The sequence below is a fragment of the Lipomyces chichibuensis genome, assembly GCF_038497645.1.
Source record: "Lipomyces chichibuensis strain CBS 12929 unplaced genomic scaffold V1513scaffold_23, whole genome shotgun sequence".
NCBI classification, from domain to species: Eukaryota; Fungi; Ascomycota; class Lipomycetes; order Lipomycetales; family Lipomycetaceae; genus Lipomyces; species Lipomyces chichibuensis.
The window spans coordinates 66859-90820 of NW_027117475.1; the positions used below are offsets into that span (position 1 = coordinate 66859).

Below are 23962 nucleotides of genomic sequence, written 5' to 3' on the forward strand. Positions count from 1 at the left end.
TGGCAAAGCACGTGAGGAAGCTAGGTGGTTTCGGGACTAGCGCCCAGCCTCATCTGGAGCCTTAAAGCCTTACTATGATGTACTCGCTATATCTCTAAATCTAATCCCAGGCCAAATATTATTGAATGAGATAGCCGCAAAGATGAAAGTCCATCCCAAATGTTCGTGCGCTTGCGATGATGGGGTTAAGGAGGACACTGTTCGGGGTCGACAACCTCATTATCATTATGTCATTAAATGGGGGAGTAAGCGTAAGTACAAACTAAAGCGCTTGTTCTTTCGCTTGCGGCGAGGACCCCTGTAATTGTAACAAAATAGTAATGCACAACACAATCGACCCTTGAATCATACGACATGAGGCATTTTGCCTGCGCCCTTGAGCGATCAAGCTGACGCATAGGCTTGCTTCTATCATAATGTCAGGGTCGTATCGATTGCATGCATGTCTTGATTGTACCTACCCTGTACGAATCCACGCCCGAACTTTTTTTGCAACAGCTTCTATATCAGGAGCTTGCCCTGCCGCTTTCTGCAGCGAGTTCGTTCAAGCTCCGTCATTTACGAATTACTCGCCGCCAGAGCCGCCAGGTCCTGTACATAGTTCCTCATCCCCTGTCGTTCGTTACGCAGTCCCCTTCATCTATCGCATTGGATTTCTGTCTCAGGATTTGCATCATATTCTGTATATAACATGGGCAATACGCCAACAAAGGAGAATGCCGAAAGTCCTGCACGTTAGTACACCAATATTCTTTCCTCTACTCCGGTAACAGGAAGGCAGCTAACTTGATTTGTTGGCTGTCACAGTATCGCTCCAGCAGTTTCGATTGTCGGGAATCGTAGGGCGAGGTGCTTTTGGAAAAGTCAGAATAGTACAGCATAAGACAACAAAAGTGGAATATGCATTGAAGTACATCCGCAAGGACGAAAGTACGTGTACTAGTATCCTACCTAGTAGCTTTCAAGTCCGGTATTTCTAATCATTATATAGTCGTCAGGGCCGACAGCGTCCGAAACATCATCCGTGAACGTCGCATCCTCGAAAGACTGAGACATCCCTTCATCTGCAACCTGCGCTACTCTTTCCAGGACTTTGAATATTTGTACATCGTTGTCGATCTCATGACGGGAGGTGACCTGCGCTTTCATCTTAGTCGTCGATCATTCACAGAATCTGCTGTTCGTTTCTGGATTGCCGAGCTTGCTTGCGCGCTTCATTATATTCACGCACGCGAAATAGTTCACCGGGACATCAAGCCCGAGAATATTTTACTCGACGCGGAAGGTCATGTATCCCTTGCTGATTTTAACGTCGCAACACAGATGCCTCGAAGACGACATCAATGTGACACCAGCTCAGAAGGAGACGCAGGAAATCTGATGCTCCATGGAAAATCAGGAACTATGGCATACCTAGCCCCGGAAGTTTACTCTGAGGAAGGCTATGGTCCCGCTCTCGATTGGTGGTCGTTAGGCGTTGTCTTGTATGAATGCATATATTCGCGCCGCCCATTTCCGGCAGCTGGACAAGAAGAACTGATTTCCCAGATCAGACAAGCTTGCCCAAAGTATTACAACACAGCGCCAGCCGTTTCATACGAAGCACAGCAGGCAATGAAAGGTCTTCTGAAAGTTGCCCCCACAACCAGGCTCGGTGCCACAGGACTGAAGTCGTTCTTTGAAGAGCCGTTCTTTGAGATATATACTCGCGAAGGTCTAGAAGCAAAGGAGTACGCGCCTGTATTTGTGCCATCTAAGGATCGAACCAACTTCGACGCCACCTACGAACTTGAGGAGTTGCTGTTGGAAGATACGCCGCTTGGAGGACGAAGCAAAAAGCGAACACAGGTAAAGGGCGACATCAGTGCGCGTGAAACCGAATTGCATAAGATGATCGAAAACATGTTTGAAGTCTTTGATTTCTCTACAGCTCAGACTGCAACGAGCAACTCGAAACCTGCCTCTCAAAATAGCTGTCCTTCTCCTCCGACTAAAATCAGTTCTCCGAACGTTGAAGAGCCGAAACAGATACAATCCTCGTCTCCGACGTCATCCTCGTCTTGGTCATCGTCCGACTTGTCAGATTCGACGCTATCCACTGTTTCTTCGCCTTCTTTGGCATCGTCCGATACGTCTTCGTCGAATCCAATCCCGGACTTGAGAATTGCGAAGCCATCGTCCATTCCTCAGCACTACGAATTTAAGTATCCCACACACATACCGCCAAGCCTGCCATCATCCACGCGTAGCCATCAGCACCATCACCGCAGCCATCAGCGTCACGCATCCACGTATCCGCATCCCCAGGCCAAAGCAATTCACCACCTGCATGGTGCTATTTATCACAATCATCGCCACTATGCTGCTAGGGCTCTTGATGATGACGACGATCTTCTATCGAAAACGTCGTCTCTTGCTGGGTTCTTGTCGAAAAAGAAAATTCGACCATCAAGTCCGCGACCCACCGAGCCGGGGGTCTTAGGAAAGGATGGCGCAAGAGTCATATTGAAAAACTAATAAAATTGAAACAGGTTGCGATATCCTAAGTCTGCATCTTAATTAGCGCATCATTTGTTGACGCAATTTTGAGGAATTCATGACATTATGAAAAAAGCTGAGAGGTCTGCTGTAAATATTTGTGAAATCATTGTCTCAAGTCATGTTCTGAGTGGTGTACGATTAGATTAGATGCATTAATGATATATGTATGAACAGTTTTAACTCTATAATAAATCTTCTGCCAAGTATCGGATTGTGAATTATCCGGATCGATAAAAAAAGGGATGATCTATTCTCACAAGCTCCATACAGACATATCTGTCAGCATATCTTATCATCCGTTCATTAAATCATTGTCCTTAGTTCTGCCGCAAGCAATGGATCGACCAGATGGCGGGGAAGGTTGTCGTTGCAGCAGTACGGGATATCCATTAATTTCATGAAGTCAGACACGAGACTCTTATTATAATGTCAGCTAACATGAGGTCCCTTACAAATTAAGTTTAACTCGCTGAAGCTCACTTCCCAACGGCAGCGATGACGCCAGAACCTACAGCGGAGGTTTCGGCTTTGAAATAACAATCTCACGAAGACACACAGCACTATACGAGCACCGTATAACCATTACGTGTCGCCATTCACAATAGATTACTTTACAGAGTTGTAAAGATTTGCGTGTAATTGCGAATAATCAAACGTTTGCGGCAGCTGAATGGTCGGCGGTTGTGTGTATTATAAAACACATTATACTTTGAGGTATTGTGGTGCCAGACAATGCAGCAAGCGTTCGCGTAATCTAGTGGACACTAGTAATGCTGCAAGTTGTATTATATTTGAAATATGTTTACTAATAGATATTGAAGACAGAGAACACTCCAAGCTGATTTCAATTCATTGACCGAAGCCGGTAGGCTTTGCGAGCTGCTGTGCCGACTGTACCAGATCCGAATTCCGATTCCACAGATTCTACAAGGTTCGTGAATAAAGGATTTACTGGATGGACAATTAATATTCGCCACGCGTGGTCTTTTGCACCTAATATCGCTGACATTGGCACTAGATCGTGCGCATCGCAGATTGCAACAAGCCTAGCCTCAAAACTCCTGCCCATAGCTATCATCAAAATGTACGACGACAAGGCGCTATCTCGCTACTTGCGAGAAATGCCCGCCCGCCACGATTTCTTATATACAGATGAGTCCAAGCGATCGCTTTTACGGATCCTGTTCAACTCAACTTCAGCAAATGGCAAATATTTATCATTTTTTTTCCCACACGGGCCACCTGCCATCACTGAAGAATGGAAGATGTCAACTGGTGAGGGTGATCCTTCGCATCCTGGGCGACCATGTATGCATCAGTTCCAAAAAGGAGAACCGACCTATAAGTGCAAGTACGTCAGATATTAGTCAATAGTTTCTATCAGGAGAGGCAATTAACAGGCGGCTAGGGAATGCGGTCTAGATGATACCTGCGTTCTTTGCTGGCGTTGCTTCAATGCATCCGATCACGTCGGCCATACTGTCACAGTCTCAATCTCACAAAAGGATGGCGGTGGAGTTTGCGATTGTGGTGACCCGGAAGCTTGGTTGCGAGACGTCAATTGCAAGTACTATTCAGCTGCACAAGCGCCCCCGAAGCCTCTGCCAGATAATTTGATTGAGAGTATTCGTGGAACCGTTGCTCGAACATTGGATTACATACTTGACGTATTCTCTTGTTCGCCTCAGAGTTATCAAGATTGCAAAAATGAGGAGTCGATTCGGAAAGATTTTGAGTCCTTCGCGTTAGATCCCAATGTTTACGGTGGCAGACGAGAAGAAACAGATAAAGACAACGGACAATTTGCATTGGTGTTGTGGAACGATGAAAAACATTCGTTTACCGATGTCATTCAGATAGTTATGCGTGCGACAAGAAGACGAGAGGAATACGGCAAATTTATTTCAGAGGAGGTCGATGCTATTGGCCGAAAGATTGTCAGTACGTCCAGCAATTTGAAAGATCTGATCGCTGCTCGTGAGATCATTGATCGACTACAACTCGCCGTCAGCATTCGTTCGACACGAGATACATTCCGAGAAGACATGTGTGGGACTATGCTTGAATGGCTGAACGATCTTGCGACATCGCCATTGGTTGGACATCACTTTGTGCTGCGAGATCTTATTTGCGAGTCACTTTGTCAACCCTGGCAGGTTGGGTCGACTGCTACTAGAATCAAGCAACCGTTATATCAGCTGTCGGGCCATTTTGATGATCCTGATGATGACCTGAGTATTCCGTCTGGACCGATGGGAACAGTCGAAGGTATCGCAGAAATTCAAGGTCATGACGAAAATCCGCTTGATAGTGCAGAAGGTATTAGCGTGGCACAGGACATGTCAGCACCCCAGTATTGGCTGGGGTCCTCAGAGCCTGAAAACTCGACTTCGTATTCATATTGTTCGGCATCCGGTTCTGCAAAGGCGAAGGATACAGATTCTAGAAGACTGCGGTTAGATTACCTAATGTTATTCGACCTTCGTTTCTGGAAGACTGCGCGGTACGCAATCAGGGATTTGCTGATGTCAACTATGATATCAAATCTGGATTACAAATCGACAATGGGCATGCATTTTGCTGAGCTATATCCGGAACTCGTTGAATATTATATGTTAGCTGACCGGGAACCGAATTGCTCAATGATGGTTTTGTCTACGCAATTGTTCACGTGTCCAACTATAGCGACCGAAATTGTTAAGAAACACTTTTCGTCATTTGTCGCCATATTGTACACATACTTGACTAAGGGCAGGGTGGGTCCACCTAGCTCAGTGGATCTCACGGCGTCGATTCCGTCAGACAGACGAACTCTCAAGAATCGTCGTATTCAGCAAGTGTTCGTCGATATAGAGCACATTATCACAAGAAACGTCGTCAAACAGCGCATCTCATGCGACGAAAATCGAATAAGCCAAGTTGCCGATATATTTGTTCTCTTTGAAGGATGTGCGCCATTTATACGGCAAATCAACGAGCACGTCGAATATGAATCCACGGAATGGGTGTCATTTTTCCAGGTACTAGCTCCAATTGTGAAACTGTCACGGTTGGTGGCAAAGGCTTGTTGGGAGGGCCCACAATCCACAACTCGCAAGTCTATCAGAGCTGTAGCTAGAATGCTTACAATGTGGTCGCTTGGTTTCATGCGCGACCGGTTTCAGAATTGCGAAGTCATGGACGAGCCTCATTTCCATGCTCTTACCAGCGGGGATTTCAGCAATACATCGTATCCTGTTGTGCAATTCCCGGTTGAATTTTATGTTCTAAGTATGCATCATCCACTACACGGGTTTCTTACTTGGTTGATTGAGTTTGGGCGCGTGGAGTCCGCGGAGCAGCTGAAGGCGCTTCTGTCGTTCTCTCTTCTTGATCCACCCGCTCCAGGAAGATCGATTATTTTTGGCCCCGAAGACATGTTAATGCTAATGCTCGATTATCCTCTTCGCACTCTTGTCCTAGTTGCTCAAATTAGGGTCGGAATGTGGGTGCGTAATGGTTACACTCTCCGGACTCACGAGATTCATTATCGGGATATGTCCATGCGAGACAGCGGGTATGCGCGCGACATATTCGGAGTGCAGGTCATGATGGCGACTTGCAATCCATCGCGTGTCATGCTGACCATAATTGAACGCTGGAGTCTGGTGCATTGGCTCCGTGGGGCAGTCGAGCATCCGACCTTCGAAGAAAGCAAGTTGCTGTATATTATGGAGGAGTTCGTTCACGAAATAATCGTGCTATTATCCGAGCGCAAGCGTCTTTTGGGCAACGACTACGAGCGCACCAAAGACGCGCTTATTAAACGCGAGATCATCCAGGTGTTGTGTTTCGGACCGATGGCATTTTCCGACTTGGCGAGGAAGATGCCGGAATATCTTTCAAATGACGAGAAATTTGAAGTGATCTTGCGAGAGATCACGAAATATAAGGCACCAGAAGGATTGAATGATTTTGGAACGTACGAATTGATAGCGAAGTACTATAGTGAAGTGGATCCCTACTTTTTCCATTACACGGCAACTCAGTGGGATGCTGCCGAAACTGCGGTGAAGAAGGCCATAAGCAGCTCAACTGGGCATCCAGTGGAGAATGTGGTCATCGAGCCACATTTGGAGTGTATCACCACTGGCCCATTTACTCGGTTAGGTTGGATAGTTGGCACGCCCGAGTTTGCGCAAATGATTTACGTCACGCTTTGCAACGTAGCTTTCCAGAGACTCTCAGCGACATCCTCTTTACCGGAGTCTCTACTTAATCTGACTCTTCATTTATGCCATGTTGCCATCATTGAAGACAAAATTTGTGTGCCCGACAAAGACAGAAGATTGCCGACATTCAGTTACAACGCCTGCAACATCGAGGCCACGAAGGTTGGTCCTACAGACGGACAGTATCAGACAATTTTGGAAGTGCTATTTTTTATTCGGGACAATTCCAAGTTCGAGGCGAACAGACCGCTCGTTGAGCGTATCTTGCACATCATTAAGGAGACGGAGCCTGCGGCCTTTGAGAATGGTATCAAGAATGTGAGTGGGGCCATGGAGGAAGTTGAGGAGAGCAATGATTCGACCATGGAGGAAGAAACTGAGACACCTGCCGAACGCAAGAAACGATTGGCCAAAGAACGACATGCGAAGATAATGGCAGAGTTTCAGAAGCAGCAGCAGAGATTCGCCGAAAAGAATAAAGGAACATTCGACGATGACGAGGATATGGACGAAGATGAAGATATGCTCGATGGCCAGGAGTCAGAGACATGGAAGTTTCCGTCTGGAACATGTATTTTATGTCGGAAGCCGACTACTGAGGCAGAGATATACGGTACTATTGGTTTACTGACTGAGTCCACATTGTTCCGACAGACGCCATTTGACTCATCGGAGTGGATGGCTGAAGTATTATCCGGTGAGCCAGAATTAGATCGGCCGGCGTTTGGATCGAACCCGTCTTCTTCTGTGGATGACAGCGTATCGTTAGACGACGACAATTCGATTGGAAGAGGCTTCCCGCATGGGTCTGTGAATAAGGAACCAGTTACTGTTAGTTGCGGCCACATCATGCATCTTTCATGCTATGAGGAGTACAAGGAGGCAATCCAAAGTCGGCACCGACAGCACATCACTCGAAATCCTCCTGAAAACACAAAGAAAGGCGAATTCTTGTGTCCGCTTTGCAAGTCCCTAAATAACGCGTTCTTGCCTATAATTTTCAAGGGCGTGGAGAAGACACTGGATGCAGAATTGACAACGTCTGTACCATTTTCGGACTGGATCGTTGATGACGTATGGAGTATTATTACTCAAATGAAGACATGTGGTAACTGTGTAAATGGCGTCTATCTGTTTAACGACTTGGTTCGGGGACGTATCCGGGGCTCTGCTGAATCCACTTTATTGCCATTCTACTTACGAAAGTTCACATCAGGTGCGGACGTAAGCTGGATGCACATGCCGAGGCTATTTGGTACAATGAGCCAGGAGTTCGAAGAACGGCGAAGTCTAAGCCCAGAGATGGAGGCTATCAAGAATGTTTATGTGAGCAATTCTAAAGCACTCTCGGCATTGGTGCGCTCACAGGGTTCAACGAAACTGAATCAGGACTTGTCACATTTTCAGCGGTTGATTAAAGTTTACGCCGCAACGATCTCGTCTTCGGAAATTGCTCTTCGAGGTGCAAATCGAACAGAAAGCGGTACAGATATTGGTATGTCTATATTGGACCAGGTTTCTCAACGGACGATGGCTTTACTTCGTAACCTGCGCGCCACGGCCCTGACGTTCGGTTCTTTCAGTGTAATGGACAACATTGATAAATTGATGGGTGTCTCTATTCCATACAGTAAGATGCATCATCAGCAGATTGGAAAGCTGTTTTTTGGACAGGAGTGTATGTATGACAAAGACGCGGTCTCCTGCCCCAATATCGTGCTGCCGCTTTTGATGGAAGATATTTTTGAGTTCTTGGCTGAGGCGTCTGTATGCATGGTCCAAGCGATGGACGTCGACATTCATCACATCATGATGTTATGCTATATCGCTCAGGTTGTCAAAGTTCTATACCTTCTGGGAGATCAGATATATCACGCAAAAGAATGGCTTAACATTCCACAGATAAGCACGGTGGGTGAGGAGGTGGAAGTTTCAGATGAATTGCTATTTCAGATGCGAGATTTCATGAATATGATTCTTCAGGAAAGTGGGTACTTCCAGGAGTCGCTCACCGATATCTTCAGGATCGTGCCCGGGAAGAGCATTTACTCAATTGTTAAGAGGTTCGTTCTTCCTTTCCTTCGGAAGTGTGCAATACTTGTGAATGTTTCTGGCCCTCTTGGTTACAACGGTGACGCTCTTCTCGATGTTGAAACTGACGATGAGATGTCCCGCCTATTGACGCTGCTGAAGTTGCCATCCATCGACGAAATGTTTTCTGCATTTGGTAGTGATACCCAATTTGAACAGAACAAGACGATGTTGGAGATCATTACACGGTGGTGTCGACACTTAGAACTCACTGTTCGTCGGCCAAAGAGTTTGCAAACGATCAATATTACGTTGGAATATCCTGGAGTGTTGCATTTGCTCAAACTACCAACAAGACTGCACTCGTTCTTTCAGGAGGTGGGCAAGATGAAATGCAATAAGTGTGGAAAGAGTCCAGAGGATCCTGGCGTGTGCTTGTTTTGCGGGACTCTTGTTTGCTGCCAGAACTACTGCTGCGTTGATGAGAGAGGTAGCGGCGAGTGTAACCAGCATATGAAATCGTAAGTTTTTCGAAAATTTTGCGAAAATTTAGCGTGGAAGACTTGACACTAATTGATTTAGGTGCGCGGGATATATTGGCATTTTCTTGCTCATTAAGAAATGTACGATCTTGTTTTTGAAGGACGGGCAAGGAAGTTTCGTTGTGGCGCCGTACCTGGACGTTCATGGTGAAGTTGATCCCAATTTGAAGTGAGTTCTTAACTAGTCTGATAAATTGTACGGTGTTAACGTTGACATAACAGGCGCGGACGGCCCCTCTACTTAAGTAAGAAACGTTATGAGAATTTGATACGCAACATCTGGCTACAAAATGGAGTAGCTAGCCAGATCGCGAGAAGAATTGAAAGTACCGTCGATAATGGAGGATGGGAAGGGATGTGATTATTATACGATAAGTTGGAACTAGCATGGCATAAGATTAGCATTGTTATTGTTGTCATCCGTCTTTGTCTTTGTGCAATAGGATTGTATTATGCTTGATTGGTTTGATTTATACAGAGCATATATGGGCTTGGGGTTTCTGTACGCAGGTGCTTATGTTTCAAATATTATATTGTTCTGTCGGCTACGGGCTCATTCATGCAACGCACGGAACCTATTCGAACGATCTATTGGTCATGTATTTCTACGCCAAAACATAAGCTACTCTGTAATTGTCGTCTCAAGGACCTTCGCGGCAACTTCGTCAACCGAATCACCAGTTGCAGCGTCGCCGACAGCTTTTTCAGTTTCTCGCTTCTTCTTGGCTTCCATGGCTTCGAGGTACTTCGAGCCCAGAACCTTCTCTTTCTTCTTTGCTGGCTTTGCGACAACAGCTGGAGGGTAGGCCTTGGCCTCTAGTTCCTTGAATGAGGGATCGTTATTGAACTCCTCGCGAATGGGGTCGAGGAGCTTGTTGATCGCATCGCTGATACCCTGCTTCAAATCCTGCGGAGAGAGCTAAATGAGTAGGATTGTTAGCATCTTGCCAAACCCATATTACTGCGGCAATATAATACACACTTTGTCAGAAGCAAAATCTTCCTTCAACTGTTCAATGCTCGAGTACTCAATGGGACCGCCCCACTTTTCCGGCCGGTCGATATAGAACTTAGCCTCCTTCTCGACCAACAGCTTCTCGTCCCCGATGTTGGTAACGCTCAGCTTGGAGATAGGGAGCAGCACATACTCGACGAACGCAATCAGACCGTTTCCTTCGATAACGCCGGGTGCACAGAATGCGCTGGCGATTTTTTTGGTGACTGTCTTGGCGCTGTCGAGCAAATCTATCTTGGAATTGGGGTCAGACGAGGACATCTTACCACCCTGAGTGAGTCCGGGCACCATTGCGTTCATTAGATGCGCACGCTTCTTGTAGCCGAGTGACGGAAGGTATTCTTCTGCAAGAACAAAAATTTTGCGCTGATCCACACCTCCGAATTGTGCGTCGACGTCGAGGTGCTGTTCGTCGAGTGCCTGCATGAGAGGGTAGATCAGGCCCGAGAGCAGCGGACTTTCCACCTGCTTGACTACATCGGCACCAGCACGCTTGGCGTCGTTCTGGGTGACAAGGGACGACAGGCGGAAGATATCCATTGTGTACTTTTCGGAGAGCTGGTAGGTGGAACCAACGACGAATGCGAGCTTGTCAATTGGGACGCCGATGGAAGTGAGCATTGACTTAATTATCCGTTCGTAATATTTGACCCTGTATGCAACGAGGTCGAGCGGAGCCTTCATGTTGTCCAGGAAGGCGTGCAAATCTGCTAGAAGAACAGTGACATGGCAGCCAGCCTGAAGAAAGTGCGCGATCTTGGTCATAGGCACGAAATATCCGCAGTGTGGACGACCAGTTGGCGCAGTACCTAGTATATTAGTCCAAATATTTAACGTAAAGATAATTGCAACTGTACAAGAGTACATACCCCAGTAAATCTTTAGCGGCCGCTGCTCGACCTCAATGACATGCTTGATAATCTGGTCATTAAGAACTTCTTGTAAATTCTGAGTTATAATGTTAAGTTTGTCGGCCATGTTCGTAATTGCAGTAGCAAATTGATTTCGAATCGAGAACTAACTAGAATAAGTATTTTGAATATTACATCAACCATCCTACCTGAGTCTGCAAATGCAGGTACGTACTTAATTTATCCCTATGCTGGCGTCTATCAGGCCCTTATATGTAGTACTATCACTTCAATACCTATTCTGCAGGAAAATCAAAACGGCTGGCTGAAGGTGAGAATGCCGAGGAGAGAATCTTTTGGTTCATTACTCAGAAACAGTCGTTAGTGTGGGTTTGGGTATAAATTTTCAGAGAAGTCAGGGGTTTATTTATTAGGCTTTGGGCGTAAATCTGAGATTAAAGTACATGTGAGCACTTTAATACCGCGCTTGAAACGCTTAGAAGCCTTTGCAAACTGTATACTATGAGCAAGCGTACGAGGTGTTCAAGATCCAATACTTTGCTGACCCATTCACCAGCATCTCGACAGTATATCTAATTACAGGGTGCATTAGTTTGGATTGGTTAATTTGTGCTATAAAATATGGCAGAAGAGCAACTACAACAGCCAGAGCAGGCTTCTGAGTATGATCCAGCAACAGCCGATCGCGCGGAGCCATTCTACGTGCGATATTACTCTGGCCACGCGGGAAAGTTTGGGCACGAATTTTTGGGTATGCAGGAAATTCGCATTTGTGGCAACGAGGAAAGAAGATGATCCTAATGTGTGACAGAGTTTGATTTTAGAGTGCAGGGTGATGGTCGAAGTGCAATTGCAAGATATGCAAATAATTCAAATTACCGAAACGATTCTCTAATTCGGAAAGAGAGTATGTGCATTCGGCAGAAATCACTTATTATATAATGAAAAACCTCTATTGACAAGTACTTGTAGTGTGCGTTAGTGCACTTGTTATACAACAATTGAAGAAAATGATTGTTGACAGTGAAATAATGAAGTGAGTTGGTTGTTTGTTATGCGACAGAATACCTCTTTAACGGACACTTGATGACAGAGAAGATGATTCACGGTGGCCAGAAAAGAACCATGAAGGAAAACAAGAGCTGGAAATTCGACTAGGGCAGGAGCACATTTCATTTGAGGTAGGCTCCATCTTATTTTTGCGGCGGCGTGTTGCTTACTGTTTTGTGCAGACATCTAAGATTGGCTCTTTGAACGACGTCCAAGCCAGCGATGATCCTGAAGGATTACGGGTATTCTATTATCTGATTCAGGATTTAAAAGCTCTAGTATTTTCATTAATTGGGCTACATTTTAAGGTACTTGAACGGTAGCATGGATCGGTTGATGTAGGCTTATTACTGACTTATACAGATTAAACCCATCTAAGAATATTATTCTGACAATATCTGAGTCATGAGAATAATAAATTTTTGCGTGGCCTGGATGGAATAGCAAGAGAAACACTGGCTAAGGTGCGGATATCGGTCCATTACATATTTTGTGAAGTTGAAGAGAACAAGGCCGAGAAGTGGTACGTGTAAGATAGCAGGAATTAATATATGGCAGTCATGCTAGTAACATGCTTGTATATATGTATATTTGGATATTTTCATCAAAATATATGACTGCTGTTAGTCCTCTACATTGGGGATAAGGTCCACAATAAATGAACGGTATTAGCGCAACTAGCAAGATCCCACATTATACGAAGGACTAAAACGCAACTACGTCGACTATGCTCAGTCCGCCAAGTAGCAATTGCAACCATGGTGATGCAACACCTCATGCCGACATTCTGCTAATTAAGCTTTACTTTACAATCCTGAGGAGTTGTATAGCCAAATATAAGCTGTGCATGGCACCGGCTGAGTTTAGGCGGCAACGTCATGGGTTATTCTATTAGCAACAAGGACACTGGCTGTAGTTGAGTTGGTATGGGACTTGACGACAGAGTCTATCTGGTGTAGACTTGCTGCACCGTAGCCATTTCGAACACTGCTCAATGTATTTCGAGTCCCCGCAAAGTAGTTTGTTATCCAGAGTATACAAGGTATGAAAAGTGTGTATGGTAAAACACATGCCATTGCTTGTCAAATATTGGCCTTCGCATCAAGCGCTCATGAAATAAATTTAATGACACTTGTCACACTTTATCGACAAAACACATCTTTGCCGCGTCTAAAACCCATGGACACGGGACTGTAAACTTGTTTCTGCTCGCGGCACGCTGTCGGTGATGCGGTATATTTCCGTGTCGAAGCGATTCGAAATAAATTGCAACGGGTAATCCCGAGTTTTATGCCGAACAGTATACTCAACCATACCATGCCGTAGTTCCAAACTCCAGTTGACAGGCAACACAAAAATTAATCGTCCCCGTCCGCATTAAGTTTCCGCAAGACTGACTCTGCGGCCGCAATCCCCTCCTTTTCCTTCTGCCCACCAACCCACTCAGCCTTGGTAATAACTGTAGTACCCAACATATTCGCATCCTGCAGCGCCTTAGATTCTTTGCGTAGTCCGACTGTCACGGACTCAAGCCCTGCGAAGAAATTGCTGGCATGAGTCTGGAACTCGAGCTTTGCTTCGTCTTCAGATTGCGTGCTTGGTTCGTTAAGGGATTGTAGAGATTTTGAGGCGTGGGTTAGTAGTGCGATTATTTCCTAAATTGCGAGGGTTAGTGAGGTGTAGATGTGATATGAGAGAGGAGCGAAGTAAGGGAGGATAAACTTACGTCATCGAGCTTTTGGAGATTGGTAAGGTGTTTTGTTGCTTCTTCCGCGATGAGACTTCTTGTTGACGGCACTACTGGCTTGTCCATCGCTGGGGTCGATTGACGCAAAGATAGCGTTTTCAAGAAGAAAATAAATTATCGGTTTAAAATAGGTAAAACCTGAGCGTTGGACATCAAAGTGGGGGGAAGGGTTCAAAAGCGTGCGGCTCATAAGCCGAGGAGGATTTGTTTGACAATTGACATGGCCGTTGTATGCATATTTGACAGTCCACACTTTTGTCAAATATTTTGTGATTACTGGGGCAATTGCGACAGTTAATGTATAGCTAGGTTTACATGCTAACACGATAAGTTATGGCCATTCCACGGTCACAACGACCACGGATAAGCCTCCTCAGCCTGGGGAAGAACACACAGCACTGGTTGAGACGAACTTACATCGTACTCGGGATCGAGACATCGTGCGACGACACTTCGGTTTGCTTATACGACAGATATTCCCCTTCGGCACCGCCTAAACTAATCTCATCATTGACCTCGTCCCTCGACAACAAAGAATTCAAAGGCATTGTCCCAACGCGCGCACTCAACCACCACCAAGTCCATCTCGCCCCTCTCGTCTGTAAACTCCTCCGTCCGCCCAACGCGCCACAGATCATACCGGAATTGATATGCGTGACCCGCGGTCCGGGGATGCGCGGCAGCTTATCCGTTGGCGTCGAATTCGCAAAGGGCTTATCACTCGCATGGGGCATTCCAATGGTCGGCGTGCACCATATGCTCGCGCACCTTTTAACACCGCGTCTGCTCACCAACGGCTCGGCACCGCGATTCCCGTTCTTGTCATTACTTGTTAGTGGCGGCCACACGATGCTTGTGTTGTCGGCTAGCTTACTGGACCATCGAATTCTTGCAAATACGATTGATATCGCAATGGGCGACGCGATTGATAAATCTGCACGAGAATTGGGATTGAATGGAAACATGAACGGGCCAGAGCTCGAAAAGCTCGTGCAGCGATACGAAGAGTCCGTCGCTGCGGGCGAGAATAAGGCGTTAAGCAAGGAGGAGATGACAGAGGTGGGAATCAAAGTCAAGCTGCCGATGCGACCAAAACCCGGACGTCCCCAGACCGCGGCGTTTTCATTCTCGTCGTTCGTGACGATGGTCAAACGAGGTGTTGCAAAAAAGGGCGGGTTTACTGCATTGTCGGAGACGGAAGTGCAGATCATCGCTAAGCAGATACAGGATGCTATTTTTGATCATGCGGTCGATCGGATTACATATACGCTGTCGACGGTGCCGCGGGAGGTTGTTGCCGGGATTCAGGATTTTGTGTGCTCGGGTGGTGTCGGTTCCAATTTGCTTTTACGGAAAAAGTGAGTGTTGGGAATTTGTGTAATTGTCCATGAAAAGAGTGACTAAAAAAAGGTAACGGACAGGTTAATAGATGCGTTCTCCAATACGGTCATGAACTTGCACTTCCCGCCGCCGGATCTGTGTACCGATAACGGGAGGATGATCGCGTGGACTGGGATAGAAATGTGGGAAACGGCAGGTTTGCATTCATCTTACGATATCATGCCGACGGCGGAGTGGAATCTTGAAAACATCTTAGGCGATGTGGATGGTTGGCTACGAGAGGATCGTACTGAACAAAACGTGCGTCCTTCAGATATAGCCGCTTAATAATGGCCATCGGGCCCATTATCTGTAGATTAATGTAATATAGCAAATAGTTTGAGACACCTGAACCGTTACAAATATGTACAACATTGATCCTTAGTAGTAGTAAATAGAGAGTCTACATTAAAGCTTTTTTCTTTAGTTCAAAGCCACTTGACTCTGGCTTCGCATTGATCTCCAATCCGCCGCGCAGCACGCCAATGTTGACAAGTAATAGTCTGCCGTTGCGTTCAAAGGTATTTGCAATCGACATGACGTGGTCGTAAACGTCAGCGCGCTCATCTGCGGACTTAAAAAGAAAGTACTGCGTTCTCGTCAGTCCAATATTCGAATCCTTTGTCGCACAAAAACCTACCTTATTCTCGAGATCTAATCTCACGGGAATTTTATCACTCTCGATCAAGGCAATCAAATCCTTCTCAACGTCGTCCTGACTAACGCCGAATCGTGCAGCCATTTTGTCCAGATATCCGCGTTTATAACCCCGGACATACTGGATATAGCAATTCTCTCGAATCCGATCAAACATCTTCTCGACGTGATCAGCCAGCCAAATGTCGAGCATGTAATCAGTCTTATGCTTCTCGAGGGTGCTGAAAATAGATTTATAGTCAAACAACACGAATGAATCCAGTAAGGTCCGGATGTGGGCCTCTGATTCGAGAATCTCCTTGAAATTAGCATTGTTGTCGAGTAGATCTTTCAACGCATTGCGACTATACGACGCCAGCGAACATAAGCCTATAATCACGGCCACGTCGTTCACGGTGACAAACTCCGTGATGGTGTACGTAACCTTTTGGCGCGACTTTGGTGCAAAATGTGTCAACGATTCGACGGGAACGTTCAAAAACGTCGACGCGGCCAGCGCGAAATTGCTTTGCGCGAGCGACCATAATCCCCGCACTGCTTTCAAGTATGGCTCGATGTCGGAGTTCTTGGACGGGAGTGCATCGATTCGGGACATGGCTGTCTCTACTTGCGACCAATTTTGCTGATACACGGCGACTCGAATCATATCCATCGACATGTCCTCGATATGTTTATGTGTGGTGCAGTATTCCCTTTGTCGCGAATAGAACTTACTCGCGGACGACAAATCGCCTATTGAGAAGTAAAAATCACCAAGCTCTGAGTTTCCCATGCGGATACTTTCTTTGATCAGATTGTTCTTGTAGCTCTTGAGTTCGAGCTCTAATTTATCCCCAGTCGAGCGGGTCGCTTTGCTGACCTCGTCTACCCACACGGTATCGATTGTCGCACGCGGGTCGTGTGGCGCGATCTCGTGTAGTCGTTCGACCGCGTCTTCGTACCGGTTTACGTCGGCCGTTTGTTTCAAGCTCCCGATAGCGAGTGTCAGCGCGTCTTTGGCCAGCGGGGCACATCTATCCGCGATGAACAGGAGACGATCGATCGCATTGCGTCCTTCCCATCATCAGTTTCATTTTTTTCAAAAATCGCGAGAGGGGGTTTAATGGCGATTACGGCCCGTACCTGTGTAATTCTGAATATGCGACTCTAGTTCGAATAATGGCAGTGCTAAATAGTTAGCTGTCGAGCAAAAAACCACAGTAAGAAGTAGCCGGATAGTAAGTGTAAAAAAAAAACGTACAATCCACTAATTTGCTATTTACATGTGTTTCTAAACTCATTCTTTTTTTTTTTTGGTTCGAAGTTCGAATATGTGCGGTTGGCGATGCAAGTGGTGGACAAAAGCTATCGCGAGTTGTAAGCGACTTACCAGCCCGCGCGCCGCATAGACTGAATTGATGTCATACATACAGGCAAATTAGCAACGAATTCAATGGTTCCATTCATAATACTGCTAAATCGTTTTATTTATCACCCACTACCCACGGCTCTTATATCATGACACAGCAATCAAATGATGCACAGAGCGAGACATTATATGTAAACCAGTTTAAATCGTCAAATATACAATATTATTTACAGAGCAAAGGTCACAGACTTCTGCAAAATAGCACCAAGGTATATGTCATAACTACTACAAACAGCAAGGCAGGCTAGACGGTAGAAATCGCGGTCTTTGGTTCTGGTCACTTGGAAAGAACATTGGATGTAGAATCACATAGGAAGTACATATTATTACACATAACCGTAACAAATACTTGTAATCATTCCACAAAAAGCATACACCACAGGACAATCTATAATAGCACAGGACAGACAAAATATGTAAAGTTGAGTTACATAATACACACGATTCAATGTCCTGTTTCGCCGGCCTCACACACGACGATTTCGCGGCCCCATTCGCTGTTGAGAACCTGCTTGCCTGTAATGCGGCGACCGGGGTGTGGGTCTAGGATCGAGTACACGACGTTTCGACACCTTTCTCGTTCGAGCTGCTCGATAGGCTCGTATCCGGCTTCGTCTTTCCGTCCTTCCAGATATTTTTGGTAAAATTCATCTTCATCCTTCTTTGCCATTTTCCACAAATGTCGTCCCGTCCTCATGGCCATGTAAATCACACCGGTGGCCCAGACGTCAACGGGTCGGGGATCGAACTCGTCTTCGGTGTATTCCTCTGGCGCAATGTAGGGAGCGGAACCGCATACTCCGTTGGTCATATGCACATCGCGCTCCCACGCCATACGGAAACACTCTCCGTTGCCAAAGTCCGTGATCTTCAACGCGCCGTTTGTTGTGAGTAGTAGATTCTCCGGTTTCAAGTCGCGGTGGGCGACGCCCATTTCGTGCATGTACACGACGCCGCGCATGAGCTGCTTAAAGTAGCAATCGGCTTCTTGCACCTCCAACTTTCCCGAGCTCAAAATGAGTGTATATAAATCGCCACCGGGACAGAATTCCATGACCTCGCAGTACTCACCGCGGTCGTCCTGGATGAGATCGAGGGTGTGGATGACGTTTTGATGGCGTAGGGATGAAGAGATGCAAAACTCCGAGGTCAGACGCTTTGTGTATTTTTTCTGCGACTCGGCGGGTCTGCGTTTGAATTCCTTGACAGCGTAAAGTTTCTCGCCCTTGCCGTTCTTGGGGTCGATTTTGTGTGATATTCGCACGATGCCGAATGCGCCTAGAGAGTCAGCCGTGCGGTTCAGCCCATAAAGTATATAAAAAAAATTAAATACCTTTCCCGATAATCTCGTGGCATTTGCCATACTTTTCAACAAGTGAGGTCGGCGCAGTTAACGAGTCCTTTTTGACGGCATTGTCCCTCTCATTTGACCTCAGCCATGAAGAAACAAGACTCAAGCCCGGATCCTCTTCGTCGACGCCCTTTTTCTTCGCGCCAACCATTTCGCGCAACATGTTTGACAGCTTCTCCTGGCGGCGCGCGCTCTTGAGATGGTGCTCATGGGTCTTGCCATCAGGAGAGACCACGAAGCGTACCAAGCCGTCTTTGAAGGAGCCGTTGCGACTAACGGAAGCCGAGCGAGAGCTCGGTGTCGATGAGGCGATATCTGGGGTGAGTCTAGGCATTTGGGAATGTGGGAAAACGGATATATCGAGCAGATGGAATGTAGTAATTCTTAACGAACTTTGTGCGCAAAGTCAGAAGCTTGCAATTGCGAACCCAGGAAATGTACTGTAAAAGAAGAAAGAGCTGCGGTGAGCAGCGATTCGATAGCGAAAGTGAGGAAAGAGAAGCAAAAAGAGATGCAAATTGTGTTGCTAAAAATTTTGAATGTCGTTAATTCATAATGAACGATCCCGATGACTGATACTGTACACTTGTAGAATCGACAACAGACTGTAGCTGGCGCAGTTGGACCCTCTAAAAGAGGAATTGAGAATAAAATGCGCACACGAAAAACTGCTCTACTGACACTCGCACTAGACAGATTGTGAAGAATCAAATCTGGAGGAGACTAGAGACAGAGAACGCGCGCGATCGGGCAGAACGCCCTAGGGGAGGGGGGAAGGATGGAGACGCACTCGGAAAAAAAGTGCAGATAGAGAATAATACGGACGACTGAGGCGGAATTGGAGGGCAGTGAAGAGAAATAATTGGGGGAGGGCGGCGGGAGGCGAGGTAGAAAAAGACGAGTGATATGTGAAGCGGCGATGGCGCAAGCGTAACGTCGAGAGTGCGGGTACGACAGGCAAACACACTCTTAAGCCGTACCCAAATTGCCAGCACACAAACAACATATACTGTCGGCAATAACCCTAACCCATTTGTCCAACGCCAGTTGTGGGCGGTGCAACATTTGTAACCAATGTTCCTACGCACTTATGCAATTTTGCCAGCATCGATCGTTGCTGCGTGTCGACAGTCACAAAAGTCACCAATGTAAACGCCACTTGTGCCCTAACTTCACGGGGGGGGAGCTCACCTAATCCATGCATCGCTGACAATTTCAAAGTAAGCACAGCATTGTAAAATACGCAATTATGTGATTATTCTTGAGAATACGGGAAGCACAGCCCGAGTGTATGAAAAATAGCTGATTCGTGCCGATGATTACGCAATAGACAAATTGTCACTTTCCGCTTAGGTTAAGTTTGCCGGCAACAATTGCATCAAGATGCCCTAAAATCATTACAATTTAATTTAGCGGGAACATTCATAAGCGTCGATGAACGGGCCACTCAGGAAATTATCTACGTAATTTGCTTATCTGCTTTGCCAAGTGTTGGAGCCCGCGGTATTTGATGATCCCGTTAGCCCGACTCGGGTTTAATATGCATTAAGGTAGCAATAATCTTGACAGTTAACTTAAGTATTATAAATCATTACCAATTCGTCCGTCGTTGGTGCAGTTAGAGCACAAGTGTCTTTGATTGGAGAGCTTGCAAGTTTGGGATTTGCACCGCTGTAATTTCAACCGCATCGGACAGAAATGCCCCGCGTTATACAGATAATCGGCAAGCAGCAGAACTCAACAGGTATTGACCGCATGAACTGTACGTTTTTTTGTCGACAATCCTTACCAAGCTGTTGGCTACCCGTTATTCAGCCTTACTGCCGAGATTATTGACGGCTTATACTGAAAGAAATATCTTATTTTAGATGTAAAAGTGACTGGTACTATAATTGGCGTCTTGGACTCAGACAGGATACAACTGTTAAGTTAGTTATTCGTGTTCGTCTATAAATCAATATCGTATCTTTGGGTCCGGGTCAGTACTTCTATCTGGGTCGGATAATATGACACAAATCAGGGGGCGGTCTTATTAACCCCTCTCCGCTTCTCTCGAACTTACCAACCGCGTGGCGCTTATGGTGTATTTTTTCGGATTAGTACGAATACGGGAAGTGCATCGCTTCTGCATTAAATCTCCCTCATTCCTTACATTGTCCACTTGTGGTATATCTGAATAACCACATGGCAGACATACGTAATTGACAATGACAATAATAATATACTGTCCTCAAAATTTACCCTGACCAGATACGAGGCCTGTATTTCTAATAATGGCGATATAAGTGTATGTTGCATGTGCATATATACAATACCTCTATCAATCAAAATTGCAACAAAAAAAACTCTGGACTAGCTTCGGCTTCCTGAAACCATACGGCTAATTACTTGGCAACTTCATCGCTGTTTATAATCGTCGTATATTTTTGGTCTCGTCACCCATGGCGACATATATTATTTTATCTGCGACTCGACCAAAAATTGGTACTTAGTACAGTACCAATGCCAAATATATGCACTATTGTCGTATCGTCGATAGTTGATGACATCAAATACAAATTCTAACCGAACACACCACAACGCCGAGTCCTAAAAATGCAAAAAAGCCAATACAAACAAACGCGTATCAATTCCGGAGTCCCAGCCCACTATCTGCTTCTCCAGTCTCGTACATTTTATCCTCCGCCAGACTGTGTCGCTGTTGCTGTGTCTCCTGATTATCATACGAACACGGCCACCTATCATATACATCCAAACTCCTCGACCGAACAGCCGTACCTACATCCTCACCATTCTGCACTTTCAGTTTCGCAATCTGCGCTTCCACTCCGTCCACATTGATATTCTCCCCCCTCGTAATCTCCTCCGCCACATCCGTCGATTCCTTGCGTAAGTCCGACGATTTATGGATTCCTCTAGCCACCGTGACCACCTCCGGGATCCCTTTAATAGCATCCTCGAGGTCTTCTTGCGTGACTTTGGAAATCGCCGTCGCCGTGTTCTCATCTTCAGACAGCAACGAGTCGAGACCTTCTAATGTCACCCACGGATGTTCCTGTTTTGCGTCAGTATTAAACATTAGAACTGCAGAAGAACCAAAATCAGACGTACTCGTAATTCTGGCATTTTAATCCGCTTCTTGTAGTCTTTCTCGAGTAAGGCGTTTAGAAGGTCGACTAATAATGTGTTTGTCCCAGCCGCAATTGAAACCCTGCGTATCATCCATCGTCAGCGGCCTCTCATCTTAATTTCCAACGCAAAGAAAACAATCTCACCCCTCCTTATTAATGGCCTCCGACAACGCAACCGGGTTCACATACGGAAACGGCAGCCGTCCGAACACTAGACAATATAGAGTAACCCCCATAGACCAAATATCCGCAGCCCGCCCAGAATAATCCACCCGCGGGACCGCATTCAGTTCTGGTGCCATGAACGCGGGACTACCCGCCTGTTTTGACATTGCGTCGTTGTTGCGTTCAAAGAATTCCGAAACGCCAAAGTCGACTATTTTCAGGACGTTGTCGGACGTTAGCAGGAGGTTGTCGGGTTTGATGTCCCTGTGGACCACACCTTGGGAGTGGACTGTTTTACGTGTTAGCACACGCGCCTTAGTTCAACATCAATGCACTCACGGTATTCTATCCCTAGTGTTAAATCTCTAAAATATAATCGGCACTGCTCTTCATCGTAAGGCTCAACCCGCCCGTCAATATTCAACTTCATAACAACCCCCTTACTACACCACTCAAGCACCATGTACAAAGAATCGCCGCCCGGGTTATCCAGCACCTCGTATAAGTTCGCAACGTTTACATGATCCAACTTTTTCAAAATCGCAATCTCATGGCGAATCAAATTCAGAGGATCATCCATTTTCCTCAACATTTGTAATTGACCACCTCCTGGCGGCGGCGGCAGGCTCGGTGACCCCATCCGGCTGCGTTGCCGGAGGATAGCATTGCCGCGTTGTCGACGCAGCCGATGTTTCGAGACTTCTTTGATGGCCTGCTGTTGTCAGTGCTACTGCAGAGAGACATGTAGCGATAGCTGAAGAGGCAACTCACGTAGACTTCATTGGTTATCTTGTCGATTGCGCGGTACACCGCACCGAAGGTCCCGCGGCCAGCTTCCTCTTGGATCACGTATTGATTGTTTATAATCTGCGTGTCACCATCCTGCATCAAACTCGCATTCAACGTTTCCTTGTATTCGTCAGCCAGTGATCTCCTACCTCAATAAACATCACAAGTATACCTTAACCTCCGGTTTAAACCCGCTTAGAACACGTCTATGGTGACGCTTCGGACTACGTAGCCCGTACTCAATATCCCCCATCGACGAAACAAACATACCCGCCAACCTTCGCCGCCCGTTTTTCTCATTTTCAATCCCATTGCCAATCTCATCACCTCTCAACACAACATGAGCTTCTTCCAACAGCGCTCTAGTGGGGATTGAAGTTGTCGTCCTAATCCCACTCGGATGTTCGGAAATGTCGTACGCAATCAGATTGTTGCCATTGTCTCTGTTGAGATCGGAGGAGGAGAGCAAAATTGCTGAATCCCTTGACGACAGGCTGGGTGTGATGATGATCGGTGGCGGCACGTTTTTGCGAGATATGCTCATATTTTCTATTTGCAAACTCCTTCTAAATATGCCGCAAATAAAGCTTATTTATTTCCGGCGCAGCAAATGTAGAAAAACTGGTACAGCATCTGTGTCTGTCGTGGGGAAAAAAATGACAGGGTCGAGGTGGGCCCTGATCCATCCATTATGCATGTGTAATGTGCTTCGGTTTGGCTTAACTTACCCTGATGACATACGTAACCTTTTCATCACGCGTGTGCGGCTTCGGTTCAAACAACTTTATGGCTGCTTAGATTGGATCAGTCTTGTAAACTCAGTAATCAGTAATTGTGAAGATTGATATAGAGTCTGCGGCATATTTAAAATAGCTACTAGATCACTTGTTGTCCAGTCAACGCGTTGCTAACTAACCTGGAGCATTCCCATGGACACGCAATCTGGTCCGAGATCAGGAATATACCTTGCTCTTTAGATCGACACAAATTAAACTCGCAAATGTTCTTCAATCCGATCCGCTTATGAACCTACCGCGTTGACGACCCGCATTCTTAATTTGTATGAACCCTT

The 23962-nt window shown here is 46.2% G+C and overlaps 9 protein-coding genes across 9 annotated transcripts; 4 read left to right on the plus strand and 5 right to left on the minus strand.

The window, feature by feature from the left end:
• Positions 1 to 691: 691 nt before the first annotated feature.
• Positions 692 to 2650, plus strand: V1513DRAFT_471006 (kinase-like domain-containing protein; the record flags this gene model as incomplete). Its single annotated transcript, XM_066900151.1, has 3 exons — positions 692 to 734; positions 808 to 930; positions 992 to 2650. The coding sequence occupies 3 exons, from the start codon at positions 692 to 694 to the stop codon at positions 2515 to 2517; spliced, it is 1692 nt and encodes a 563-aa protein (XP_066752720.1). The 3' UTR covers positions 2518 to 2650.
• Positions 2651 to 3186: 536 nt separating this feature from the next.
• On the plus strand, positions 3187 to 9785 carry V1513DRAFT_129650 (uncharacterized protein). The gene is made up of 6 exons (XM_066894184.1): positions 3187 to 3255; positions 3363 to 3472; positions 3560 to 3892; positions 3950 to 9304; positions 9366 to 9494; positions 9548 to 9785. The coding sequence occupies exons 3-6, from the start codon at positions 3624 to 3626 to the stop codon at positions 9684 to 9686; spliced, it is 5892 nt and encodes a 1963-aa protein (XP_066752721.1). The 5' UTR covers positions 3187 to 3255; positions 3363 to 3472; positions 3560 to 3623; the 3' UTR covers positions 9687 to 9785.
• A 58-nt stretch (positions 9786 to 9843) lies between these two features.
• V1513DRAFT_447425 (tRNA synthetases class I-domain-containing protein) lies at positions 9844 to 11574 on the minus strand. Its single transcript, XM_066898395.1, has 3 exons — positions 11210 to 11574; positions 10308 to 11149; positions 9844 to 10244 (listed from the first exon to the last, which is right to left on the minus strand). Exons 1-3 carry the CDS (start codon positions 11316 to 11318, stop codon positions 9948 to 9950), a joined length of 1248 nt encoding a protein of 415 aa, XP_066752722.1. The 5' UTR covers positions 11319 to 11574; the 3' UTR covers positions 9844 to 9947.
• A 125-nt stretch (positions 11575 to 11699) lies between these two features.
• Positions 11700 to 12951, plus strand: V1513DRAFT_447430 (Mago nashi protein). The gene is made up of 6 exons (XM_066898396.1): positions 11700 to 11963; positions 12024 to 12119; positions 12185 to 12248; positions 12306 to 12393; positions 12445 to 12570; positions 12626 to 12951. The coding sequence occupies exons 1-6, from the start codon at positions 11834 to 11836 to the stop codon at positions 12638 to 12640; spliced, it is 519 nt and encodes a 172-aa protein (XP_066752723.1). The 5' UTR covers positions 11700 to 11833; the 3' UTR covers positions 12641 to 12951.
• A 528-nt stretch (positions 12952 to 13479) lies between these two features.
• Positions 13480 to 14208, minus strand: V1513DRAFT_129822 (uncharacterized protein). Its single transcript, XM_066894185.1, has 2 exons — positions 13989 to 14208; positions 13480 to 13917 (listed from the first exon to the last, which is right to left on the minus strand). Exons 1-2 carry the CDS (start codon positions 14073 to 14075, stop codon positions 13621 to 13623), a joined length of 384 nt encoding a protein of 127 aa, XP_066752724.1. The 5' UTR covers positions 14076 to 14208; the 3' UTR covers positions 13480 to 13620.
• Positions 14209 to 14224: 16 nt separating this feature from the next.
• On the plus strand, positions 14225 to 15791 carry V1513DRAFT_416719 (glycoprotease family-domain-containing protein). The gene is made up of 2 exons (XM_066895852.1): positions 14225 to 15367; positions 15431 to 15791. The coding sequence occupies exons 1-2, from the start codon at positions 14343 to 14345 to the stop codon at positions 15675 to 15677; spliced, it is 1272 nt and encodes a 423-aa protein (XP_066752725.1). The 5' UTR covers positions 14225 to 14342; the 3' UTR covers positions 15678 to 15791.
• A 1-nt stretch (position 15792) lies between these two features.
• Positions 15793 to 17326, minus strand: V1513DRAFT_459274 (26S proteasome subunit RPN7-domain-containing protein; the record flags this gene model as incomplete). Its single annotated transcript, XM_066899745.1, has 4 exons — positions 15793 to 15978; positions 16030 to 17099; positions 17169 to 17213; positions 17287 to 17326. The coding sequence occupies 4 exons, from the start codon at positions 17324 to 17326 to the stop codon at positions 15793 to 15795; spliced, it is 1341 nt and encodes a 446-aa protein (XP_066752726.1).
• A 397-nt stretch (positions 17327 to 17723) lies between these two features.
• On the minus strand, positions 17724 to 19352 carry V1513DRAFT_129879 (kinase domain-containing protein). Its single transcript, XM_066894186.1, has 2 exons — positions 18788 to 19352; positions 17724 to 18732 (listed from the first exon to the last, which is right to left on the minus strand). Exons 1-2 carry the CDS (start codon positions 19137 to 19139, stop codon positions 17900 to 17902), a joined length of 1185 nt encoding a protein of 394 aa, XP_066752727.1. The 5' UTR covers positions 19140 to 19352; the 3' UTR covers positions 17724 to 17899.
• Positions 19353 to 22076: 2724 nt separating this feature from the next.
• V1513DRAFT_381291 (kinase-like domain-containing protein) lies at positions 22077 to 23434 on the minus strand (the record flags this gene model as incomplete). The annotated part of the gene is made up of 4 exons (XM_066895062.1): positions 22077 to 22390; positions 22441 to 22813; positions 22873 to 23010; positions 23063 to 23434. The coding sequence occupies 4 exons, from the start codon at positions 23432 to 23434 to the stop codon at positions 22077 to 22079; spliced, it is 1197 nt and encodes a 398-aa protein (XP_066752728.1).
• Positions 23435 to 23962: the final 528 nt, after the last annotated feature.